This window comes from Camelina sativa, chromosome 14, assembly GCF_000633955.1.
Source record: "Camelina sativa cultivar DH55 chromosome 14, Cs, whole genome shotgun sequence".
Taxonomy (NCBI): domain Eukaryota; kingdom Viridiplantae; phylum Streptophyta; class Magnoliopsida; order Brassicales; family Brassicaceae; genus Camelina; species Camelina sativa.
In genome coordinates, this window is record NC_025698.1 from 14,069,372 (window position 1) to 14,092,629 (window position 23,258).

At 33.4% G+C, this 23,258-nt stretch overlaps 2 protein-coding genes and 1 long non-coding RNA gene across 5 annotated transcripts; 2 read left to right on the forward strand and 1 right to left on the reverse strand.

Moving 5' to 3' along the window:
* Positions 2,805-4,367, forward strand: LOC104741418. 2 transcript variants are annotated; one of them, XR_760314.2, is made up of 4 exons: positions 2,805-3,215; positions 3,506-3,815; positions 3,900-3,959; positions 4,050-4,367. It is a non-coding gene; the product is annotated as an uncharacterized LOC104741418 (long non-coding RNA). The 2 variants fall into 2 exon arrangements; XR_760313.2 differs by lacking the exon at positions 2,805-3,215 and adding an exon at positions 3,243-3,417.
* LOC104741419 (ubiquitin thioesterase otubain-like) lies at positions 6,473-9,460 on the reverse strand. Of its 2 annotated transcripts, none has more exons than XM_010462284.2 (10): positions 9,231-9,460; positions 8,803-9,016; positions 8,504-8,569; positions 8,322-8,405; positions 8,065-8,187; positions 7,908-7,960; positions 7,714-7,763; positions 7,521-7,621; positions 6,845-7,102; positions 6,473-6,762 (listed from the first exon to the last, which is right to left on the reverse strand). In XM_010462284.2, the coding sequence occupies exons 2-10, from the start codon at positions 8,962-8,964 to the stop codon at positions 6,739-6,741; spliced, it is 921 nt and encodes a 306-aa protein (XP_010460586.1). In that variant the 5' UTR covers positions 8,965-9,016; positions 9,231-9,460; the 3' UTR covers positions 6,473-6,738. The 2 variants fall into 2 exon arrangements, with proteins under 2 accessions (XP_010460586.1, XP_010460585.1); XM_010462283.2 differs by having other exon boundaries at positions 8,803-9,020.
* LOC104741420 (indole-3-acetic acid-amido synthetase GH3.17) lies at positions 17,608-20,310 on the forward strand. Its single transcript, XM_010462285.1, has 4 exons — positions 17,608-18,037; positions 18,139-18,240; positions 18,603-19,438; positions 19,551-20,310. The coding sequence occupies exons 1-4, from the start codon at positions 17,742-17,744 to the stop codon at positions 20,138-20,140; spliced, it is 1,824 nt and encodes a 607-aa protein (XP_010460587.1). The 5' UTR covers positions 17,608-17,741; the 3' UTR covers positions 20,141-20,310.

Consider the following 23,258-nt stretch of genomic DNA (forward strand, 5'->3'; position numbering starts at 1 on the left):
AAAAAAAAAAAAAAAAAAAAAAATCATTGCTGTTTATATCGTCAATACTATGGAGTATTCAGCATCTAAGTTTATAATCGTCACTTGTACCTCCATGAAAATATCTTACATTTGTATGAAAACGAACCTTCATTGTGTGTTACTCTTTAGTCATTGTCTATTCCGATTATATACATTCAGTTGGTAAATTTTGTTGTGGAACGTCAAAAATAATACATAATAATCATTGCTGTTATCTTAGTTTTTAAAAATACAATATCATCACTATGAACAAAAGTAATACTACTATAGTACACTCCCAAGTGATGATCAAAATGGATAAACAGATACAAACAAAAGGTGCGTTGTTTACAGCCAATTTGATGCTTCACGCCAAGCTTTCTCCATCTTTCCCAAGGCCAAATCATTTCTGTTTTTTTTTCGTTTTACTAAATTAAACTCCTCTTCATTCCACCACGCACCCATTGCCGATTTTTTTTTTTTAATTCGGAATTAAGAAACTTATCCCTATTTCTCGACTTGTTTGAAAAATAGGTAAACTGTTACCTTAAATTTTAAAAGTGGTTAAGTTTATTAATGCTCTAGTTTTGTGTTTTTTTTTGGGGGGGGAATGTGTATAGAATCATGTATATACTACTATGCTTTTGGGAACTTTGAGTGTAAGCCAAGTCTTTTTAAAACCTTTTCTCTTATTCTTCGTCGAAGCTTTTTGATGTGTTTTTTATACCCAAATATAAGCTGAGAAAAAAGCTAAATAACTTTCCGATATAAACAAGGAAAAGGAAAAAAATACAAGATAAATATTCTTTTTCTAGGTCTTCAGATAGAAATTCCAAACAAAAACATAAGACGACGATGTAACTTATCGAGCCACATGTATTTTGATTAAGGACAAGATAATACGATAATACACCTAACTCTACGTGTCTAGGACTCGCAAATGATTTAACTTAATGGATTATTATTATTAAGCGAATGTTCTTTTTCCCAGTGGTTTTTTTTCCCAATTAACTAACGAATGTTTCCATGAACAAGAACGCATCAAATGGAAAACATAAACAAGAGTATCAAACATCTTTGTAAGAATGATTTGATTTGACAGGGTTAGATCATACCATTCTTATATTTCAATACGATGTTTAACTTTCTGAACAACGTTTAATGCTTTATAGGATGATTTTCAAGAGAGATATAATTGCTCATTGACACACGTTTGACGTCTTATATGAACGTAGCCATCACGGATCATAGTGATGATGATGACGATGGGGTCAAGGTAACAGTGCTCCCCACTCGAGAATGTCGCCGGAAATTACTCCTATTAGTTCCTAACATTCTCCTCTGAAGTATTAAAGTCACCCATGTCATTTTAAAAGTTCTAGTTTCTCTATTTACAAATGATATTCATTGTTCATAAGAATCTTAATAAATATAAAACCTAACATACAATTTCTTAATCACGCCCATTCTTCAATTGCCGAAGCCTTTGGTTAGTAATTGCTCCATGTATAATATATATTTTTAGTGAATTTTTGAAATAAAGGAAAGAGTTTGAATTCTTACAGTCTAATTCTAAGTGAAAATCTTATCTTCTTTGATGAAAATATGTCATTTTATCTCATTTATTTGTTTTGGCTCAAAATATTAGCGATATAACAAAATGGAATATAACAAGAACTAGCTAGCGGCTACGACGAACAAGTGGGGTGAAACATAGAAACCAAATGGAACAAAGACAACAAAGTTAAAAAAATGATTTAGAACAATATTCTTTTCAATAAACATTTTTCAATGTTTTTCTTATGATATTAAAACAACATATTTTGAATAATTAATTGATGCAAAAGCTCTTTATTGGTTATATCAACTAAATGGTTTTTTTTTCATAACAAATTCTATAGAGATGAGATAGTTCTGTAACGCTTTATGAATAACGTAATAGTCTATTTCAACGTATTTGGTTTATTGGAAGACGAAATAAATAAGTAGATAATAATTTTTCTTGTTTATTCACATTCTAAAAAATATATATACTACTACACGCAAATAAGGGACTCTACTAGATAGAATCGGAATAGAAACAGAGATCTACCCAAATTTACACATCATATAATGGATCGTTTTCTCGATTAATGATGACTAAGTACAGTCGTTGAGATTGTTCCCATCTTTAACCACGGGTTGCCGTAGCGGTAGGCCATCCATTAAAAACCTTGGTAAATCAATGTTTAACAATAAATATGTAAAAGAATAAAAAGACAAGAACTTGCTCAAAAAACAACTTTGAGGATATTTTAATATGAACAGCTATTTTGTTGGGAACTGAAAATAGAGAAAAAAAAATGAAAAAGGGAAAAGAGACAGAGTCCATTTGGTCTGAAACTCAAAAAACAACTTTTGCCTTTATGGGTTGGCTAAAGGAGTGGGAATGGCCCATCCCCACCCTCTCACGTCTTGTCTCTTATATCCCAATTTTCTCATTATCCTCTTCTTTGATTTACTGTTTTTTCTTATTCATAATAATTACAAATGGAAACACTAACTAAAAGCCGAGCCCTTTCTTATATGTGTCTTCTTCTCTTGCTTTATTGTCCCAATGTCGTTTGCCCTACTACTTAGTACTTACTACATTCACTTATTTTGAAAAATTATTAGTTTACTTAAAGTTCATTTAAACTTTTGACTCTCCATCGCAATTTGTTTGTTAAATGTAGGGCTTATATATAACCTACGTTAAGGTAATTATATGATCCAAACAAAACTATAGCATGACTTGTGAACCATTTTTATGATTACTAAGACCATGGGCAACGCCGTAGTTTCGGTCCGTCCCCTGATTTATTTGGATTTAAATTTAAATCATAAAATCCCAATTACGAAAAAACGGTTCTTATTTGGGGACGTTTTTTGTCCGTGTACTTGGACACGTGGAAGCTGGTCGTCGAGAGAAAGTTCTCCAATTCTCTCTTCTATCTCGACTCCGTCTCCGTCTTCGTCTTGGGTCCGGTGGCCACACACGATCTGAACCCAGTCGCCGGCAGTCATCGCCCACCGTTTGGTGTTGCAATCTTTCTCTCTCCTTCAAACTCGTAAGCTTTAGAGTATATCAACCAGATGTTCCCAAAGCTTCGGTTCCTTCCAAATCATCTCATCACCACCAGGAACAGCCAGCTACGTCTCACTGAAGAGCAATCGCTTCTTCTTAATTAGATGAGGTAACTAAAATCGTTGATGATTGATTGATTGATTGATTGGTTCTATCTTGATTAGTTTGATTGGAACGCATAGAGAGAGAGAGAGAGAGAGAGCTAGTTTTATCTTGATTAGTTCTTCTTGTTGTTGTTGGATCATTATGTGATTAACCATTATGTGCGGTCACAAATCTGCCATATATTTAGTGTTCTAGAGATTACAAAGGTGCTCTGTTGCTAATTATTAGACTGCTCAGAGTTAGAGGAGTAATGTAGTAATATCAATAGAACTTGAGTTGTATTGATATTTATAGGTCCAGTTGCTGAAGACATGTTTCATTGGCAAGCTACAATAATGGGTCCTGCAGAGAGTCCGTATTCAGGGGGTGTGTTTCTCGTTACCATTCACTTCCCTCCCGATTATCCTTTCAAACCACCAAACTGTAGTAAAGTTAGCTTTTGAAATGCCTCAAGGAATCAATGGCCTTAGATCAAAGTTCATAGTAAAGTCCTGCAGTAGATGATGACGGAGATTGTTTTTCTCCCTTGGCGCTGAATGCGACCTCCGTAAACGTTGAAGTCTATTATAACAAAGCTGTGAACTATACATTGATGGTCACTTTTGTATCCTATGTTCTAACCTTTTTCCATTCCATCATAACATGGATACACTTTTTAGCGAATTCCTTAACTTGTTATTGTACTTAGGTCTCGTTCCTACAGGTTCTTTTGTTGATCCGACAAATGGAGCACAGTAACACACAATCCGTAAGATTCTTGCTTTTTTGTTAATCTGATTTGTTTTTTAGAAGAGACTGGATGCTAACTTTGGAATTACTCTTCTTGTATTTATGCAAGGGTGCTGCAAAGGTCTCTATAGTAATGATCGGGTAACAAGCCATCATGGATTCTTATTTATGCCTTTTACATCTCACAGCTGGGATTTTAGTTGGTATGTATTTTATAAAATAATCTCACACTTGTGTTTCCTCTTTGTTTAGATGGTAATCTTATGTTATAACAATGTTAATGTTAATTTTTGTAACTTTTAAAATATTATTATTTTATTTGGGGGACCAAATACAAATAGACACCAATGTTCATACTAAAAATAAGAACCTTTCAAAATAATACTTTTAAATTTGGGGGACCAAAAATTGTCCCTAACCAATGCCCATGCTCTAAAGAAAGGTACCCACCAATTTTGTTTACACTATTCTTTTTTCTTTTTCTTTTTTTTTTTTGTTGATAAAAACGCTATTCATTTTTCTGGGGTGATATATGTGTTTAGCTTCACTTTGGGTTAACACATTTTCGATATTTAATTTGAATTAGTCGGATTCCAAATACACCACATTAAAGTGTAAATTACATAAATATAAGAAAAAATCATATTTGATCAAAGTAAGCTGTAAATATATTCTTAATTTTTGGAGATTTTCATATCATGATGGTAGTAATTCATTTTTTTAAAGCTTATTATTATTAAATTTGAATTGTTCAAAACAAAATATTGAGATTGGCGGGACAATTAAGTCAGAGTGTAACTGTTTATCATAATATGTCAAACAAAACTAAGTCATAATCTGATAATCATAATACAACTTTCGAACATTCCAAATGGGAGATCATTTCAACACTTGGGACGGGACACTTGAAAGATGATGGAGTGCCATGTCTTCCTAGATGTTTGAGTAACTTGTCACACTCTCTGGAAATAGTTTCGCCGATCAGCCGGCCACATGTCCTGAAGTAGTTCGGACTCTTTGATAGCCAAAAATCTACTCCATCATATATGTACAACAAAGTGAAAAGCTAGTATAGGCATTTATAAAAGCGAAATTTTGATATGCGATCATTACGAGCAATTACATACACACACTTGTAAACTTACTTTTATAAACGAAATTGATTGAAATTACTAATCTTCTTATTTTTCACATATCTATATCAAGAAACAAGATCCCCATACACCTTTTAAAGCCTTACTTTTCTGGCTGATATTTTCAAATATATTTCACTTTTATGTATTGGTCTATGGCTCTATGCATGTGACTATGTCTCATTTGTATGTGTGTAATATATAAATGTATATTAACATGCTAATAGTGGAAAATTATATAGTATAAGAGGAAGAGAGAGATAGAGGGGTAGGTCAAAAGGAAAGGATTTGAGTTTTTCTTTAATGAAAATTGTAACGGTAACAAGTGTGTGTATGAGTCTTTTTTGTAAGGTGTAGTGGGGAATTATTAAATCAAAGAGAGAACATGCCTATACCAATCACACCCTCTTTTCCTCTCCTCATCTAAATTTCTTACCTTTTGTCTTCAAACTTTTTCTTCTCTTTTTCGCTTTAGTTGTTGTCCCTTTCATTTTAGCTAGGTTATAAAATCCCAAACGTGAGCTCACAATTTGTCCTGTGAGAAATGATTAAAAAAACACTCAAAAATGTGTATAAGTACTTAAATGGCAATATTTGGTAGATTTATAATAAAAAGTCAGAAATAGACTTCAAAAACTCATGTTTGAGAGATCTGTATTCTTCTTTGTTTCTGAAAAGTATGCATTTTAACATTAAGTTCAACTTCTAATACATATGTGTACTGGATAATATAAAGGGAATTGCATATATCGATTAATGGGAGGTCCAAGACAGCTAAGTGAATCTCATGTCTACCTTTACTATGGCGGGTGACTTTGACCCTTTTTACAACTACTAGCTAGTACTGGATTTATGTTCAGTTTGCACTGTTCAATTAGAGGAACAATGGTGCCAAGTTTGATTTTGATTTCATTTGGGATATAAACGGATTCTCTTTTGTTTTGGGACAAGCTTCCAAAGAAGAAAGTGACAAACAAAAAAAGGGACGTCTACATATACACTATACAATCTGAACTTCTACAGTATAGTCTTTAGATGGTTGTAACAAAGGAAATACGGAATTGATACTAACACTTATCTTTTGGACTCTTCTGTTACATTTTTTGGGGGTACTATATACTTAACGAGACTAATAAATTATGAGTGTCAAAGGGGTTTAACCCACCCCACTTTAATAAAATGGTCGAAAGAATCCACTGTCCACAATGAGCCAACATGCGCAGCCCACATTTTTCGGCATCAAAATTGTAGCCTTAACTCGTCCAATGATAGGAAAATTCATGCCAATCTGCTTGTTCTTTGCCATAAAGGACACTCCAAAAGGGTTTGCTTTCTTTGTCATATTTTAAACTTTAAAGAGATTTAGTCAGGCCATTAAAACAAACTTGGAACTATACCATTAGTGAAATTGCAAACCCTTTGGTTCCACTTGCTCATCAATAATAATACTACAAAGGAATTTATCATGAAAATACAAGCTAGGCAAGATCAAAGTAAAGAGACGGTCCATTATATATCAATGTTGCAAAAAGGGTTCTTTTATCATAATCCAGGAGCAAATAGATGATGTAATTGTTGATTGTTCCATGGTTTCATCCACATGAATCCATACTACCAAAGTTTTTTGTAAACATCTTCTAATGGGTTTTATGATATATCAAATGATCATTTCCCCACATTCTCGGATACCTGTACGTTACAGCACAATCATCAACTTAAACCAGGAAAAATCTAAAAGGAAGAGATTCATATGTCGATATCGTGTTTATACCTTACAAGATGACTTGGGGTAGAGGATATCGTAATGGCCTGGACGATACAACAAGGTTATAAAAGGTGCTGAAGCTTCTTCTTTCTCATTAGTGCCCACAGGAACAAAGTCATGATGGTTCACAGTGACGCCTCCATTATCACATGAGCTACGGTCAAGATACACAACCCTGATTGCAACACCAAGCGCGTCTGACAAAGCGGTTATGTGAATATGGTCACTCTCTTCCCCCATTGGTTCGACCGAGGACTTGCAAAACTATAACAAACTAGTGTTAATACTTTGCATTCACCTATGCTCTAACAATCTAGTAAGAGGTATTCAGAGCTTTCTATAGAATCTTTAGTTTAAGCATAAGTGCAAGCGACTTAGCGTCTCACGACACTGAATAATCCCATACAAAGCAAGCGAGTTTGGTAGCATCCAGTTTTGATGAAATTTTGTACATTGTAAATGCATCTCTAAACTAACCTACATCATTTTTGTTATATATTTCTGCATAATGCTACAATGGCGAACTAGAAACGTACCACCAACAAAAAATTTCAGAGGTAATAGTAAGTTATTGTTACTGAAAGACTTTAAAATTGACAGAAATGTCACAGAGACGCATGAAGAAATTTCAAATATATCACCAAGTGGCTAGACTTCCACAACATAGTAAGCGTGTACAAACCTGATCCACTGTTGTGTTTAATAAGCCTGCTATAAAGGGCTCGAAAAAATCAGCACGCGTTCGTATATCACCAGCCGTAACAAACCTGAAGAACATTACAACTAAAACAACAAAATTTGTCAACACTATGTACAGTTGGATATGCATCGCCAAAGAAATCAGAGCAATGCTAAAGAAAATTAAAGCAACTTACTGTAGTCTGAGACTGACTGATCTCTACTTCTATTAACGAGCTCATCATAGCTGTAAGAGAAAGATAGTTGCAAAAAGGATGAGATACTATGAGAAGAGACTTGTGCCATTCATGGAAGTCAGAACTTATCACACCAAATCCGAAATCAAACTCAAATGCCAATTAAAAATCCGTCTAGGCAAACAGTCATCTACCTTATAGACTCCTCACTTCCTTGGAGAATGTCATCAAGTTGCTCAAGGAACAGCTGTATCATTACGAAAAACAAAATTGAGCATTTCGTTATAATATTAACAAATTTAAACGGCAGACACTAGAAAACAAATCTCGAAAATAAGGTGGTTAATTTACCGCAAAGAAGTCCTCAAATGTAAAATCTGTATAACCTAAGTTTTGCAGAGTCTTTCTACATTTCTCAACATTGACCTTGATACGATCGACTTCAGCACGATCTTGTGATTCCAATATATGCTCCTGCAAGTAAAGTAGAAAGGAAAAAACAAGTTTAGCTAGAGATACAAACCACGTCTATGCAAAACAGCATCCAAAAACCGTAACAACACAAACAAAAAGCTTGAGAAAAATTTGAAGACATTATGAGAACATACAAGGTAAGAGAACATAAAACTTCGGAAGAAGCAATTTCCATCGCCTCTTGTTCGCCGGATCGCGATATATTGATAGTCCAGTATCTACAGGCATTGCAAACATGATAATATTATAAGAAAAAACTGAAAGCAACAACCTCGACAGACAAAAAAAACAAAGAAGAAACAGAAAGAAAGGAAACCTTGATCTTCTCAAGCAAAATGGGACTCCCTGATTGGTACTCTGCAGCTAAACTAGAGAGAGGTTCCTGCACAGCAATGAACCAAAAAGCAAGCATCAAACTTTTTTAAAAGTTTAAAACATGAAAAGGTTTGTTCCTTTTAGAGAGCAGTTTTTGTTTCACTTGCAATACAAATGCGCAAAAAGATTAGTTCAAAGAACAGAGCAAGATTGACAGTTTCATGTAGATCCCAAGAAACACGAAAATATGAAACAGGAGATGAATTCTACATAAAGATGTGATAAGATTAGGTCTCAAACCTTATCACCAACATAAGGAACTTTAGCAGATTCATCTTCTTGAAAAGACGGTTGATCCATAGAAGCATCTTCCAGTGATGAACAAGTTCCCCATTCTTCACACTTAATCGAAGCAGCAGCTACTTCAGCTTCATCCTTCACCATATCATTCTGATTCTGCATCCTCACTTTCACTAAACTCTCTCTCTCTCTCTCTCTCTCTCCCTCTATCTAGCTTCCTGATCGACAATACCAATTTCAAAATCCAATTCGAAAGCAAACTCAATTCAATCAATCAATCAACTGATCATCCAATTAAAGACAATTCAATCAAGTTATTATAAATATAATAATTGATTGCTCGTTAACAGATTTGTTCATCAACAGTTTTACGAATCAAACAAATCCGAATCAAAGAATCGTGAAATTAGGCAAAGATCAATGGTTACCTGAAAAAACAGAGATCGATTGAAACAGGAAAACGGAGATGATGATTATGTGATACTTGAGACCCTAATTGCGAAGCGGTTGGGACACAACTCTGAGATGTTTTAAAAAACCGATGGAAGCTAAAAAGAAAGATTGAGAGAGATTTTACTCAAATTGGGGAAACCAAAAATCTTTTGATTGGAGGAGGAGGAGGAGGAGGGGCACAACTGGTATTAGTAAAGAAGTATGAGACGTTTCGCTTTTTCCCCCAAAGTATGTACACTTTGATTTTTTTTTTTTTACTAGTCGAATCGTCGTTGCAAAACGGTAGTCCAAATGGGCCTGAGTATTTTGGCCCTATAGAAGAACTTTTTTTTCTGCTTATGGACTCCCCTTATGTGAACAATTAATTTGGTCATTTGTGTTAAAATAACAAATTTTATATTATTTAGTTATGAGGTTTAAAAAGTTCAATAAAGTTTTATATTTAAAGGATTACTTTCTAATAACTTGAGAAGGTTGAATATTGTTTCTGGTTAAAAATACAAAATTTTAAATCTCGTAATTTTAAGTGGGATTTGGAAAGATTTTACTATAAATTATAACAAATTTTCTAAATTCATCCAAAATCTTCAAAATTATATAAAAACTCATTAAAAAAAACTCGGTAAACCTCAAATCATATGAAATCTAAGGTTGAATACAGTCTCTAAAATTTCGTTAAAAAAAATTTGGATTTAGATGTTGGCCAATACTACTACTCTCTTTAACATATTTTCCGGAAAAAAAAAATTAAAAACAAATTGTGCCCGTTTATTTAACAATTAACATGCATTTACGATCACATGCAACACACCATCATTTTAAGGCAATTCCACAATCTTCTTCGTCTTAAAATTAACAGCGTGTTGGATTTAATCATTTTAGACATGATTAGTACAGTTATTGGAGTTTGTACAATCAGAAGAGCTTGAAAGTTTTTGGTGTTTTCGTGACAATCTACTCTCTAACTCAAGTTGGGGTGATTTTGTACATAGACCTTTATTTATTCTAGTTATTATTATAAAATCACTAGGGTCACTCGTTTCATACCTTTACCGTGTGCCGAGAGTCCAACAAGTTAAACACTCCCGAGAAAGTCTAGAGTGCTGAAAGTCCTCTTGCCTAACTCTTGCATAAAGACACAAAACTTAAGCTCTGGAAAATAAAGTAATCTATGGAATGGTTTTTGTCTGACTATATGTAATGTTAATTCATTTGTGGTTATGAGATGTTAAAAGGCCAACCGAAACAACATGTTCTATAACTATTACATCTCGTCAACCAATTTATATTTCTTTTCACATGCACCCTAATTCTAGATTACTATTTTATAGTTTTTTTCGTCTCGTCAAAAGACAAAATAATAATACGATTTATATAAGAAAAAAAAAGAAAATAAATATTTTGTATCCTTTTTTTTTTCTTATCTTTCCATGATGGAGCTCGCGCATGGGGCAAACGACTAAATAACCTTAAAACTTATTATGCCCCATTTTTTTTTTTTAACATTTCCCAACTAATTTTTGGTCACTACGCCAAAGAGAAATTATTGGTTTCGGGCATTATGCAACATTTTTTAAAGTCTACTTGTCGGAACTTTGTTTGACCCGATTGCATTAGTTTAGTGTTTGAACCACTTGGATCAAGTGTCATAAGAAAAGAAAAACATATTTAGTGTTAGATTTATCTGGAGGTTCTACCACTTCTTTTAATAATGGAGTATTCAAGCGAGAGCCCGTTGTTAGTATTACCGATAAATTAGGACATTTTGACTAAAGTGTGTGGTACGTGGTTTTGACCAACAATGAAACATAACTGGACCCATACAATTGGGTAAAATCGAAGATATAGATATAGGGTACCTAACATTATTTTTAATTAAATTTGACCACATTTACTATCGAAAAAAAAAGTTTAGCATTCACAGGGATTAGAATTTTAAGTCTAGTCATATATTTTCAGTTTGCATAAATCACAGTTTTTTACTCTTTTCTTTATGGAGCTAAAGCGTGCATTAAGGAAAAGCTGATATAGGACATAGACGAACAAAGAAACGTCACTGGACTGAGACCAGTTAGGTAAAATCAAAGAAAAGACACAGACCTCGATCGGAAGTTTGGTAAATTTATGGTTTACCCAAGGTTGGTATTTGAGGCTTACGGTTAGGTTAGAGCCCATCAAGTTGAAAGTGTAGGTTTTTCTTATATTCTGATTAGTGGATAATTAGGTTATATGAAGTATATGGATGATGTGTGCACATATGAAGTGTAGGTTATATGAAGTATATGGATGATGTGTGCATATATGAAGTGGTCCTTTGAACCATATTGCCTTATCACTTCCCCCCTTTGACACTTTTTTTATTGTCACTAGTGTTTGGGTCAAGTCCAGCTAATCCGAGGTGAGCAAGTTCCTTGGTTTAGGAAGTTCCCTCAAACCCACCTCTGACAAAATCTATACAGACCGAAGTTCAAGTGGTTGCACGTGCATCGAATTTGTTCGAAGTGAAATCAAACCTGAAACTTCTACGAATTCACTTATACTGTGACCTCCTCAACTACCCCATTTTTGTTGGGTGTGCTCTAACAAATAAAGCTGACTTAGCTAGGCTCTAAATTGTGTTTCCAAGTTGGGCAGACGGCTATGGATTTATGTTCAGTCCAAATCAATTAATTTGAAACTCGATGTCTTGGTACGTTGTGATAACCGCAACTTCAAGATTGGTCTCTAATATTTACGTATTGATCTGTCCATCGTCATAGCTGCAATGATATATAAATATTTGAAACATGCATTTAGATTTTTAGGCCATAATATTTAACACAAAAACAAAAACAGAAAAATGTTGCATTTGCGGTTGTGAATTTATATATGATAAATTGATAATATATTTACGAAAGAAATGTACACATAAAAGTAAAATAAAATTTTAGTTTTAACTTGTAATCAGTCCGAACTGTGATATAACATTATCTTGACATGGGGTAAAAATGGTCTATGCATGGTTTGTTCATTAGCTCCGATCCAAAGGTTACTTATATATAACGCATAGCTCATTCTCTTTATATATAAGCTTAAGCTAGTCACTATGATTATGATGAGATGATAACATATATACCATTATGCTATAATTTAATCATCCTTTTTTCGCTCCTAAATCCTCTCCTCGTTTCAAGACTACATGTGCCCTCGTAGAGACACTTGCTTTTTCATTTTACTTTATGTTAATCTGAGCAATAAAAGACTTCTAAAGACCAAATCTAAGCAAATCCCTGAACAAATGTCCTAATCAACAATTTAATTAATACTAAGTCCCTTTTCGCCTTCAAGGCGTTTACCAAAAACCAAACAACTCTTTACACTAAACTAATTCTATTCACTTTGGGATCGTTGATGTGCTTACTGCATTAATGAGTACTAAATCGATCAGTCTCTTCTATTCCAAGCAACGTATACCACTTTGTTAATGTGTATTAACATTAATTGAAGTTGCCTACTCCATAAAAGTTTTCACTTTAGATTATTTTAGGTTGAGTTTTTATGAATACACGACATATTATAGAATAATGAGGTGGAAGCACCCTATCGAAGGTTTTATGATATTATCTCTTCGTCTTAATTTGAATTTGGTTTGAGAATAACGAACTCAGATACGATTACACAAAAGTAGAGATAGTAATAACTTATGGACTACGGATATGGTTTACAAATTTTCGTGTGACCACGAGCACCCAAAATCCATTATGTATAATAAAGTAACATTTATTTCTTGATCAACGAATATACACTATAGTAACATTTTAGTTATTAATATAGTTTTTTTTAATTACACGTCATTTTGTTGATTGATATTGAAGGAAAGTGGGAAGGTACTTTTGGAAGACAAGAATGCATCATACAAAAAAAAAATTGTGAATTTCTAAATTAATATATGTTTCTTAAAAGGAAACGAAGTAAGTTTCCACTTTCTTCTAGTCTAAGAAGAAAACAATAAAGTGGATATGCTAAATTGTCTAAGTCGATTTAGAAAATGTAGTTTGAAAAAAAAAAATGTATAGACTTGTTTTCAGTTATACCATTAACATTTAAAATATTAGAATTAATAGATATGCTATGTGTTTACATGCCCTAGAAATAAAACATATAAGTGTGGGAAATAGATGATGTTCTCATTTAGTTTTAAAACTTTTGAGTTTTGAGACTGGTGGGTAAACTTGGAATTTGAGATTCGTAAGTTTTACTTCCTCAATTAATCAATCTCACACGTCTGCGGTCCCATCTATCTTGCTTCTCCACCATGTCTCCGATTCGATACTGGTATTGTCTCAAGTATAACACTAAAATTAGCTATTATCTAGACCATGACCATCAGCTCTTTCGAATTTTGAGTTCGACCCCTCTTCCTTTTATGGGGTTAACTAGGCCATTAGGTCTAGTAGAAAAACACTATATTTAAACAAGTTATTAACAAAACAAATTGTCTTGAAAAAAATAGTTTTCTCTTTTGATAGTAAGAGAAATAGAACTCTTAAACCAAGTCGTCTTGGTCCAATGGTTAAGTTCGAATAGTATTGGTCACGGAGATTCGAAATTTAACATGGTTTTCTCGGCCGAGTAGCTGAGTTATCAAAAAAAAAAAAACTCTTACATATGTAAGAAGTCTATTTAATCTTGAGTTAATTAAAAAAAAGGCATTTGTGTTAGCAATGTCTTCGGATTTAGGCACTTTCGAGTTTTCTTACGAAAACAGGCATTGTTGCTTTTGTGTAAAAGTCAGTTCTACCCTTCATTCGGTGACGTCATTCTCTTCTTCGTTTTCAGCCCAAGCTCGAAGCTTTCTTCTTCTATGTTATGTGTTTTATTTTTTGGACGAAATGTCATAAACAATATTTGGGTTCTCCATTTACTATCTATTAAGGTTTAGTTTTCTTCTTTTTTTCTCCTTTTGAATTCATCAGTTTTTTTGGATTTTGACGTTTTCTTGTTGAGATAATTGTATTTGGGTTCTCCGATTACGAACTAGTAGGGTTTAGTTTTCTTTCGGGATCTGGAGCATTAGAGAAGCCGTTCTAAATAAATGTCAGCCACCGGCCACTAGCAGTTACGACACCACCGCTAATTCCAGACCCAAACACAGCCACTTCTCAGACAACTCCCGAGCCACCGCTGTCGTCGTAATCAACTCCCCCTCTCTTATTTCGTTATGTCTAAAAACCCTTCAATCAGCGAAGGGCAAAAGAGTCAGAAACTGATATTTTTGTTACTGTTTGGTTTCCCTGTACAAAGTGCCCAAATCCGAAACTCCTTGCCAAATAATGCCTATTTCGACAATATTCCCTTTAATCTTACGTATATATAGTATGGAATTCAAACGTTCGACTGCGTCAGGCCATCAGCAGTTTTTTCTTTCTTATTCCTTTTAATTTCATGTGTTCATCTTCAAGTGGTGGATAATTTTCAAAGTAAAAGGTTCTTTAACCACTATACGTCGTCTATACGACTATACCATAATATTTAAACTAACAGTAAACGTTTAATATACAACGAACCCTGAAACCCAAAACTTCTTAACCTTGGATTTTTAGGCTCAGGCTTGTTGTTGACTTGATAACATACTTTAATAAGTGTGTATATATGACTTACGTTACAGCCAACGTTTGATCCTTTAACTTCTACCATGACTGTTGTTTCCAATGAATATGCTTAGAATCCCGTTGACATATACTTTAATAAGGAATTGGAAGTTGGAACAATAATAATGTATACAAATGTTTTTTCTTTTTTCCTGTTTTGTGATTTTGTTTCCATTATTTTCTAAACAAAATAGTTCTTGCCTTTTTTCTTATAATCTTCCTTAATTAATTAGCAGTTTATAATATCTGTTTTTGAGGCTTAAGTCATCCATCTCTAGCTAAATTTGAACATGAGATGGCGAAGATTCAAGAGATATATATAATGTACATGTGTATAATTATCATATACGGATATACCAAAGTATTTAAAGTAGTTTACTCACAATGAGACCAGACGATACAGATCATCACTCGAAAGGTTCGAACCACAATTTGCAAAGAAGTGATCCATATCAAATTAGTGTTTGGGATGTTTTACCCTAAAATGACATAAAGAAACTAAAAGAGGGTGTTACGTCGCGGAAAATATTATTAGAAAACAAACTAAAGAACAAAGAACTACAACATATATATAATTTGATAAATAAAAAATTGGAAAGTTTCTCAATTTGTCTGTATCATCTTTTTTTTAATGGTTTTTATGTGTCCATATTATCCTTGCTTAATAACTATGCTAACTTTTTCCGTATTATTCTATATTTGTTGGATATCCCCGAAGGGACAAAAGATTTCGACAATTTTTTCTTCGTTATTTCTGCCAACAATTTCAAGATTTTGATACTTAAAAACAAAAATAGTAAGGTTAGAAAATTATTCAAAAGAGTGCATGTCTATAAAGCTGGTCGGTCTTAGAGATTGCGTATGCCCTGCATCTCTTCAAAGATTTTGTGGACCGGTCTATATATTTGTGGAAGGAAAAAATGCAACTTTAACTAGTCTCGCTTTCGTATCTCTGTGAGTTGAATAGTTTTTAATATTTCATATTTATTCTGAAATTCAAAATCAGTATACATTCTCTTTACGGAAATTATACTTCTAATGAAAAAAAAAATTATTTCATAGTTCAAATTATACCTGCAGCTATTATCAACTCGTATAACTCCATAGTTCAAATATACTTCTAATGAAAATTTTAAATTATTGATTTTATGTTTATTATAGTTTCTTTATTTTATTTATTGATGAGGCAACCAATGGGATTAAGAGAAATGTGTGAAACATGTGTCGTAAGGTCCACTCCGCAAATTTAAGATCCACAATGAATGTATGCGCTTATTATTCAGGGACCAAAATGAATAGCACTAATACTCCTTCATCGTCCTCTTTCAGAGAAAAGATACATGACTTGTGTTGCTTTATATAAACTCCTAAAACTTATAAAACTAATTTGAGTATAGGCCCGTTTCGTAAAAAATCCTAAACGAGATTCATATCTTAGTTATTTAATTTATATTGTTATTGTACATATAGTGGAATAATAGATATAATCATGAAATATAAACAAATGTTTGGAAGAAAATGAATAAATTTAATCAAATCAACTTAATCGTTAACGACAAGTTTTTATTTTAATTTTGATCATTGAAAGACTAACTAACCAAAATAAAGGAAGCAATAGAAAAAGCCTAAAGCAAAGGAATGGATGGAACATGCCTAAAATGTATGACATAACGTATTTGAATGAAATTTGTTCACGAGAAAAAAAAAGATCATCGAACACATCTCTCTCACGCTTCTTCTCTCTTTTCACATCTGTTTCCTCGTCACCACTAAGACCTATACATTAACCTAATCCGAATATCCCATGTTATTCTAATTTTCCGTAATTGAATTAAGTTGTTGCATGTTATTTTATGCTGTAATTTTCATCATATATGGTTAATTAGTCAATTGGTCTACTTATAATATATGTATATCGACGTAACGACCCTATCATATGCATTTGGATCTGCATCACCAAGATGATGACTTTATCATAACAATCTTAACAATCCCCCTCTCTCTTAATCTTGATTGCCATAAGTCAAACTTGTGATTATTATATATGGAGTCCAATTATCGCACATAAATGAGGTTAATATTTATATATATAGGCATACAAACTAACATATGTCTGTGGAATTTGAATAATGGTTGTGTAATATTTCACAGCAATGCGAAATTACATGTTAAAAACAACATGCAAATGAAAACTCCATAGCCACATATAAAGAATAGTCTGTTAACTGAAGCAATCATACTTCTTTTTAATATATCTTTTTTCTTGAAAAATTTGCATGTGAGTTTTTATAAAGGCTTCAAGGAGTTCCTAAATAAAATCTAAGAGCCAATAATATTATTTAGATGAGTATAGTGAAGACCAAGTGAGTATATATCTTTTTGCAGACATATGCAAATCTTGTGAATATGATTGGATTGATATTATTCAACTGATCATAAAGAAAGAGCTTGATTGGAGGATTAAACAACATATAAACAAATATGATAATAAACAAAAACAAAAATAACATATATAAAAATATAATAGGGGGAAAGCCTGCACAGGTAATATTGACCAACAATAGCTTCATTCTAACTAGACAAGGCCATGTGTGTTGTAGGACCTCTCAAAAATATTTTTCTAATAATTATCTAATCATTTCCCAATTTATTATATAACCATTTCTTCATCCTTCTCCTCATACACACCAAACCAACACCTTCAAGAACAGAGAAGAAGTGATTCTCTCCACAACAAAATTAAAACAAAAAAAAAACAAAAGCTCTCTCTGTCTCTCTCTCTTTTTTCTTTTTCTGGTTTGAACTCATCATTGCGCAACACAAACATAACCTTGTTTGTGTCTGCTTTCAGACACAATGATACCAAGTTACGACCCAAATGATACAGAAGCTGGTCTCAAGCTTCTCGAGGATCTAACAACAAATGCAGAGGCAATTCAACAACAAGTTCTCCACCAAATACTCTCACAAAACTCCGGAACACAATATCTCCGAGCATTTCTTGACGGAGAATCCGACAAGAATCTACAAAGCTTCAGAAACAAAGTCCCTGTGGTGAATTACGACGACATAAAGCCTTTTATTCAACGAATCGCCGATGGAGAATCCTCTGATATCGTCTCCGCTCAGCCCATCACAGAACTCCTCACTAGGTATTATACATAATATAGTATAGTCAAATTTCAACCAAAGATTTACAAAAACATTTTTTGTTACGTTTACTAATAGTTTGAGTAAATATTTGGATACACAGCTCGGGGACTTCTGCAGGAAAACCGAAGTTGATGCCTTCTACAGCTGAAGAATTGGAGAGGAAGACATTTTTCTACAGCATGCTTGTGCCTATCATGAACAAGTAAATAAATTACTGTAGTTTTTACAATAACAAATATCTTCATGTTTTACAAACTATTTTTTTCTTTAAGTTAAGTAAAAACAATATTTAGTTTAGTTTTCTTTAGTGCATTATCTCTCTTTTTACAACATAAATATTCAAAAACGTTTTTAATTATTTTATTGAACACACTTGTTTTCTTTTTGTTTGGTTATAAGTTATAGCAAATAAAACGACTTTTTCTTAATTTGCAGTTTGAATATTTATAGGACAATAAGAAAAGAACATAATGTAAATTATATTTGTCTTCTTTGTTCGGACTAATAAAACAGTGAAGATAAACTTTTTTGTTAATGGATTGTGTTACGTAAATAAAATTGCAGATATGTGAATGGGCTAGATGAAGGAAAAGGGATGTATCTTCTATTCATAAAACCAGAGATCAAGACTCTTTCAGGTCTTATGGCGCGTCCTGTTTTGACCAGCTATTACAAAAGTCAACATTTTAGGAACCGACCATTCAACAAGTATAACGTCTACACTAGCCCTGACCAGACCATTCTTTGTCAAGACAGCAAACAGAGCATGTACTGCCAGCTTCTCTGCGGTCTAGTCCAGCGATCTCATGTCCTAAGAGTCGGAGCTGTCTTTGCCTCTGCCTTTCTTCGAGCGGTCAAGTTCTTGGAGGATCATTACAAAGAGCTTTGCGCAGACATTAGAACCGGCACTGTCACTAGCTGGATCACTGACTCCTGCAGAGACTCGGTCTTGTCGATCCTTAATGGCCCAAATCAAGAACTAGCTGATGAAATTGAGAGTGAGTGTGCTGAGAAGTCGTGGGAAGGGATCTTGAGGAAGCTATGGCCTAAGGCTAAGTATGTTGAAGTGATTGTCACAGGTTCGATGGCTCAATACATTCCGACGCTAGAGTTTTATAGCGGAGGTTTACCGTTGGTTTCAACCATGTATGCTTCCTCTGAGTGTTACTTTGGTATCAACCTTAATCCGTTGTGTGATCCTGCCGATGTTTCCTATACCCTTCTTCCTAACATGGCTTACTTCGAGTTCTTGCCCGTTGACGACAAATCCCACGAAGAGATTAACTTTGCATCGCATTCTAACACTGATGACGAGGATGCTCTCAAGGAAGATCTTATTGTCGATCTTGTTAATGTCGAAGTCGGTCGATATTACGAAATAGTCATTACTACATTCACAGGTCAGTGCGTCTCTACACGAACATAATCTATAGTATATAATTCTAGGGCTTCCTAAAAAGGATTTAGTAACTTGTAACACAAGTAACAAATCCCTTTGTTTTTTGTATATAGGTTTATACAGATACAGAGTTGGTGATATTCTAAAAGTGACCGGCTTCCACAACAAAGCGCCTCAATTCCGTTTCGTGCAGCGAAGAAACGTTGTACTAAGCATCGACACTGACAAAACTAGCGAGGAAGATCTACTAAACGCGGTGACACAAGCTAAACTCAACCATCTACAACAGCCTTCAAGCCTCTTACTCATGGAGTACACGAGCTATGCGGACACGTCATCAATCCCAGGGCATTACGTGCTCTTCTGGGAGCTAAAGCCACGTTACAGCAACGACCCACCAAAGCTAGACGACAAGACAATGGAGGATTGTTGCTCTGAGGTTGAGGATTGTTTGGATTACGTGTACAGAAGGTGCAGGAACAGAGATAAATCGATTGGGCCACTGGAGATTAGAGTTGTGAGTTTGGGCACGTTTGATTCGTTAATGGATTTTTGTGTCTCACAAGGATCATCTTTGAATCAGTATAAGACTCCAAGATGTGTTAAATCTGGAGGAGCTCTTGAGATTCTTGATTCCAGAGTTATTGGGAGGTTCTTCAGTAAGAGAGTTCCTAGATGGGAACCACTTGGTTTAGATTCTTAGAATTTTTCTTCTTTAATATCACATCTTTTTAAGTGTAAGATCCTCATTTGTTAAGTTGCTAATTGGTGTTTTTTTTTTCCAATTATTAAGTGTTTTAGCTCTTTTGTCTCTTTTGTAACAAACTTTCAGCAAATTCCTCTCATTTTGTGAATGTATACTTTTTGTGTCTCTTTCTTCGATATATTTGATGGTGTTTTTTCGAAAAAGAAAAAAAAAATCCATCTTAATTTGTTAGAAAATATATGCTTGTTAGTACAAATTTGTTCCAAACCCTTTACATAAACTCATATCTCTATTTTTTTCTTCGTAAATTATTCAATATATTTATACAACTGAAAAAGTATTTTAAAAGATAAACTTTCGAAACTCCATTTTGTAAATATATCTACTTTAGTACAAGATGAAGATAATTGAAATAATTGGATAGAGAGGTGAAGAGTGACGTCTGGATGCACATGAAGATGGTGATGGTTTAATATGCCAGCCAACACACAGCAACATCATTGAGATCCACATTTCTTTCTCACATCATAAATTATTTGTTTTATTTTATTTTTTTGCATATTCTCCAACTATCTCTCGTCAACGCTTCCATATTTTTTCTTGTTCTTCCAAAAACTTCAAAATACTTTACGTAAAGCATCGTTGGGATTAGAAACAAGTCTTGAAGTTCTGTTATGAATAAGTTTTTAATATGTATGCGAAATCATTGTTTTACATATGGAAACGGTAGAGATTTTCGATGCAATTTTTTTCCAAGTGTTGTTGACATTTAAACAAGTCTAGGATTTGTTTTCAGCTCAAGGTAGGTTAAAACATTATTAGTTAACCATGTGCCTCAATAGTATTGTAATGTAAACTGTAGAATAGAAAAATTCAAGAATATTCTAACAACAATAAACGATGTATGAGCTTATGGAATCATTATATACATATATTGATATATACTAGAAAACATAAATTCTTTATATCAACTATTCACATCACAATCTATTTTTTTTTAATTATGATTTTAATGAAATAATTAAATATTCAAACTATATGACTATGTGGTAGGACTAGTAATGTAGTAAATATATTATAATTTAATGTTGCATGATTCTGGCTGTCGAAAAAAGATTTGTAAAATTAAAAGTGGAATCTACTAGAATTCTAAAATTCGATTGGATGGATATATATGCCAATATTGTCGTATAAAAAACATGAATTTATTTTATTCAATACATTAAATTTTATACCGTTTTTGTTTGTGACAACTTTTTTATCCACCACATTCGTAGTTTCCGATACCCAAAACTTTGAAACAAATCGGGATAAATATCTATTTTGTATACCCAAAATGTCGAAACATGAGATGGATATCAAATCAAAACCAGTAATATGACTAATATGCTCATCCATTCCTCATTCGATGATATGGCTCGTATGCCGAATTGCCCACCCACTCCTTGCTTGAAGATTTCATCGTTAGAAATCAGTTTAAAGCATGGTAAAATAAATTTGAAAGCATGGTTAATGTGGGGTTTGAGTACGTAACCGACAAGACTTGGATTTGATGGATGTGTTGTTTATTTGAGTAAATGGGGTAAAAGAGACAGATCTGTGACCCCAAATATTAAAGCAAAAGAAAAAAAAGGGAACATACTTTACTGTTCACTTGAGAGAAAACGATGAGTCTCTCAACTGTCCTGTCATGTAACTTTCCGTATCGCTCTCCAAAACAAAAACGTTGTCGTTTTCGTCACGCTACCAACACAAAACCATTGCAACCCCATCTAATACTGTCTGTTTCGTAAATACAAATAAAGATGTAAACTATTCATTGCATGTAAGTCTGGAAATATATGCACGTATTGTCAACTTAACGACAGATTCAAATAATGTATTCTTCATTGAAAAGAAACTATCCACTATAGTTTTGATTATACTTTATGAAAATTAAGGGTACGGTGTGCATCTACGGTAGTTTGTGAGATACCAAAACTTATTACCTTTGTAGTCCTCCAATACGAATGCCCTCAAGAGGGTGTGCATCTACGGTAAAAAAAAATTATATGGAAACTTGTTTTTTACTACACATCGTGATAAAAGTCACACACCACAACCCCATCTAATCCTGTCTGCTTCATAAATATAAATTAACAAACTGTTCATTTTATGAAATACACGTTTTGTCCGCGTAATGACACAGATCCAAATAATGCATTCATAGATCAGAATCTATCCACAACGGTTTTGATTAGACCCAAAGAAACTAGTTTTGAGATGATGCTTAGCCACACTTGGACGTTAGGCATCTACTGTTATACAGTGCTCTTTTCGGGAAAATAGTTCATTAACGTTTACGTTCCACATTCATAAGTCGTAACCTATACGTTTTTTTGGAAACAAAAATTGATAGAAAGCTAATCTTGAGTAGCCAATTGCAATTGGGTATAAGTCACACCATAAGCCAAGGTTTAATATATATATAATTAACTCATTAAAGAGCGACTATAGAATTTTACAAATTTAGTCCGAGAAGATGCTGAATATGACGTTGACACACATGCAAAAGCAAAAGAAAGTACCATGTTAAGGGTAAATGCTTGATAATTAACAATCGTTGAGACGCTTTCCGAAAAGTTCGTAACTATTTCACTGCACTTCACTTCACTTAACATAAAATTATATGCTTGGACGGTTGTTTAATTCATTACGTGTTTGAGACTTTTGAGTATATATTTATACATAGGGAATAACACATTTATAATATGCGCTAAACTTTGATTAATAATTTGCATGGTGTTTTTTTCTATAAACCAACCCTAATAATTTGCATGTTGATTTTTTTCACAAAGATTCAAATTACTATAACTTAGATGTGCGAAACAAACTAAGACGGAACATGGCATATACATCATCTTACTCACTACGAATTGTAAATTGTAGGATTATGGTATACTCCGCAGAATATATCATTTATTATATAGGCTACATACAATGTACATGAACGTATCTAGGATATATTATATTATATATACAACAAAAATTTACATCATCATTTCTACTGACAAGATGAGTTTCAAGATCAGTTCAGAATTTGGTAAACAATATTGATATGTTTCAAAACACACAC

Coding starts and splice junctions, on each gene's coding strand:
- LOC104741420 (XM_010462285.1), top strand. CDS start 17,742: ATGATACCAAGTTACGACCCAAATGATACAGAAGCTGGTCTCAAGCTT. Junction 18,241..18,602: donor CTTGTGCCTATCATGAACAA/GTAAATAAATTA, acceptor ATAAAATTGCAG/ATATGTGAATGGGCTAGATG. Junction 19,439..19,550: donor AGTCATTACTACATTCACAG/GTCAGTGCGTCT, acceptor TTTTGTATATAG/GTTTATACAGATACAGAGTT.
- LOC104741419 (XM_010462284.2), bottom strand. CDS start 8,964: ATGCAGAATCAGAATGATATGGTGAAGGATGAAGCTGAAGTAGCTGCT. Junction 7,961..8,064: donor CATTTGAGGACTTCTTTGCG/GTAAATTAACCA, acceptor GTAATGATACAG/CTGTTCCTTGAGCAACTTGA. Junction 7,103..7,520: donor TAAACACAACAGTGGATCAG/GTTTGTACACGC, acceptor AGTTTGTTATAG/TTTTGCAAGTCCTCGGTCGA.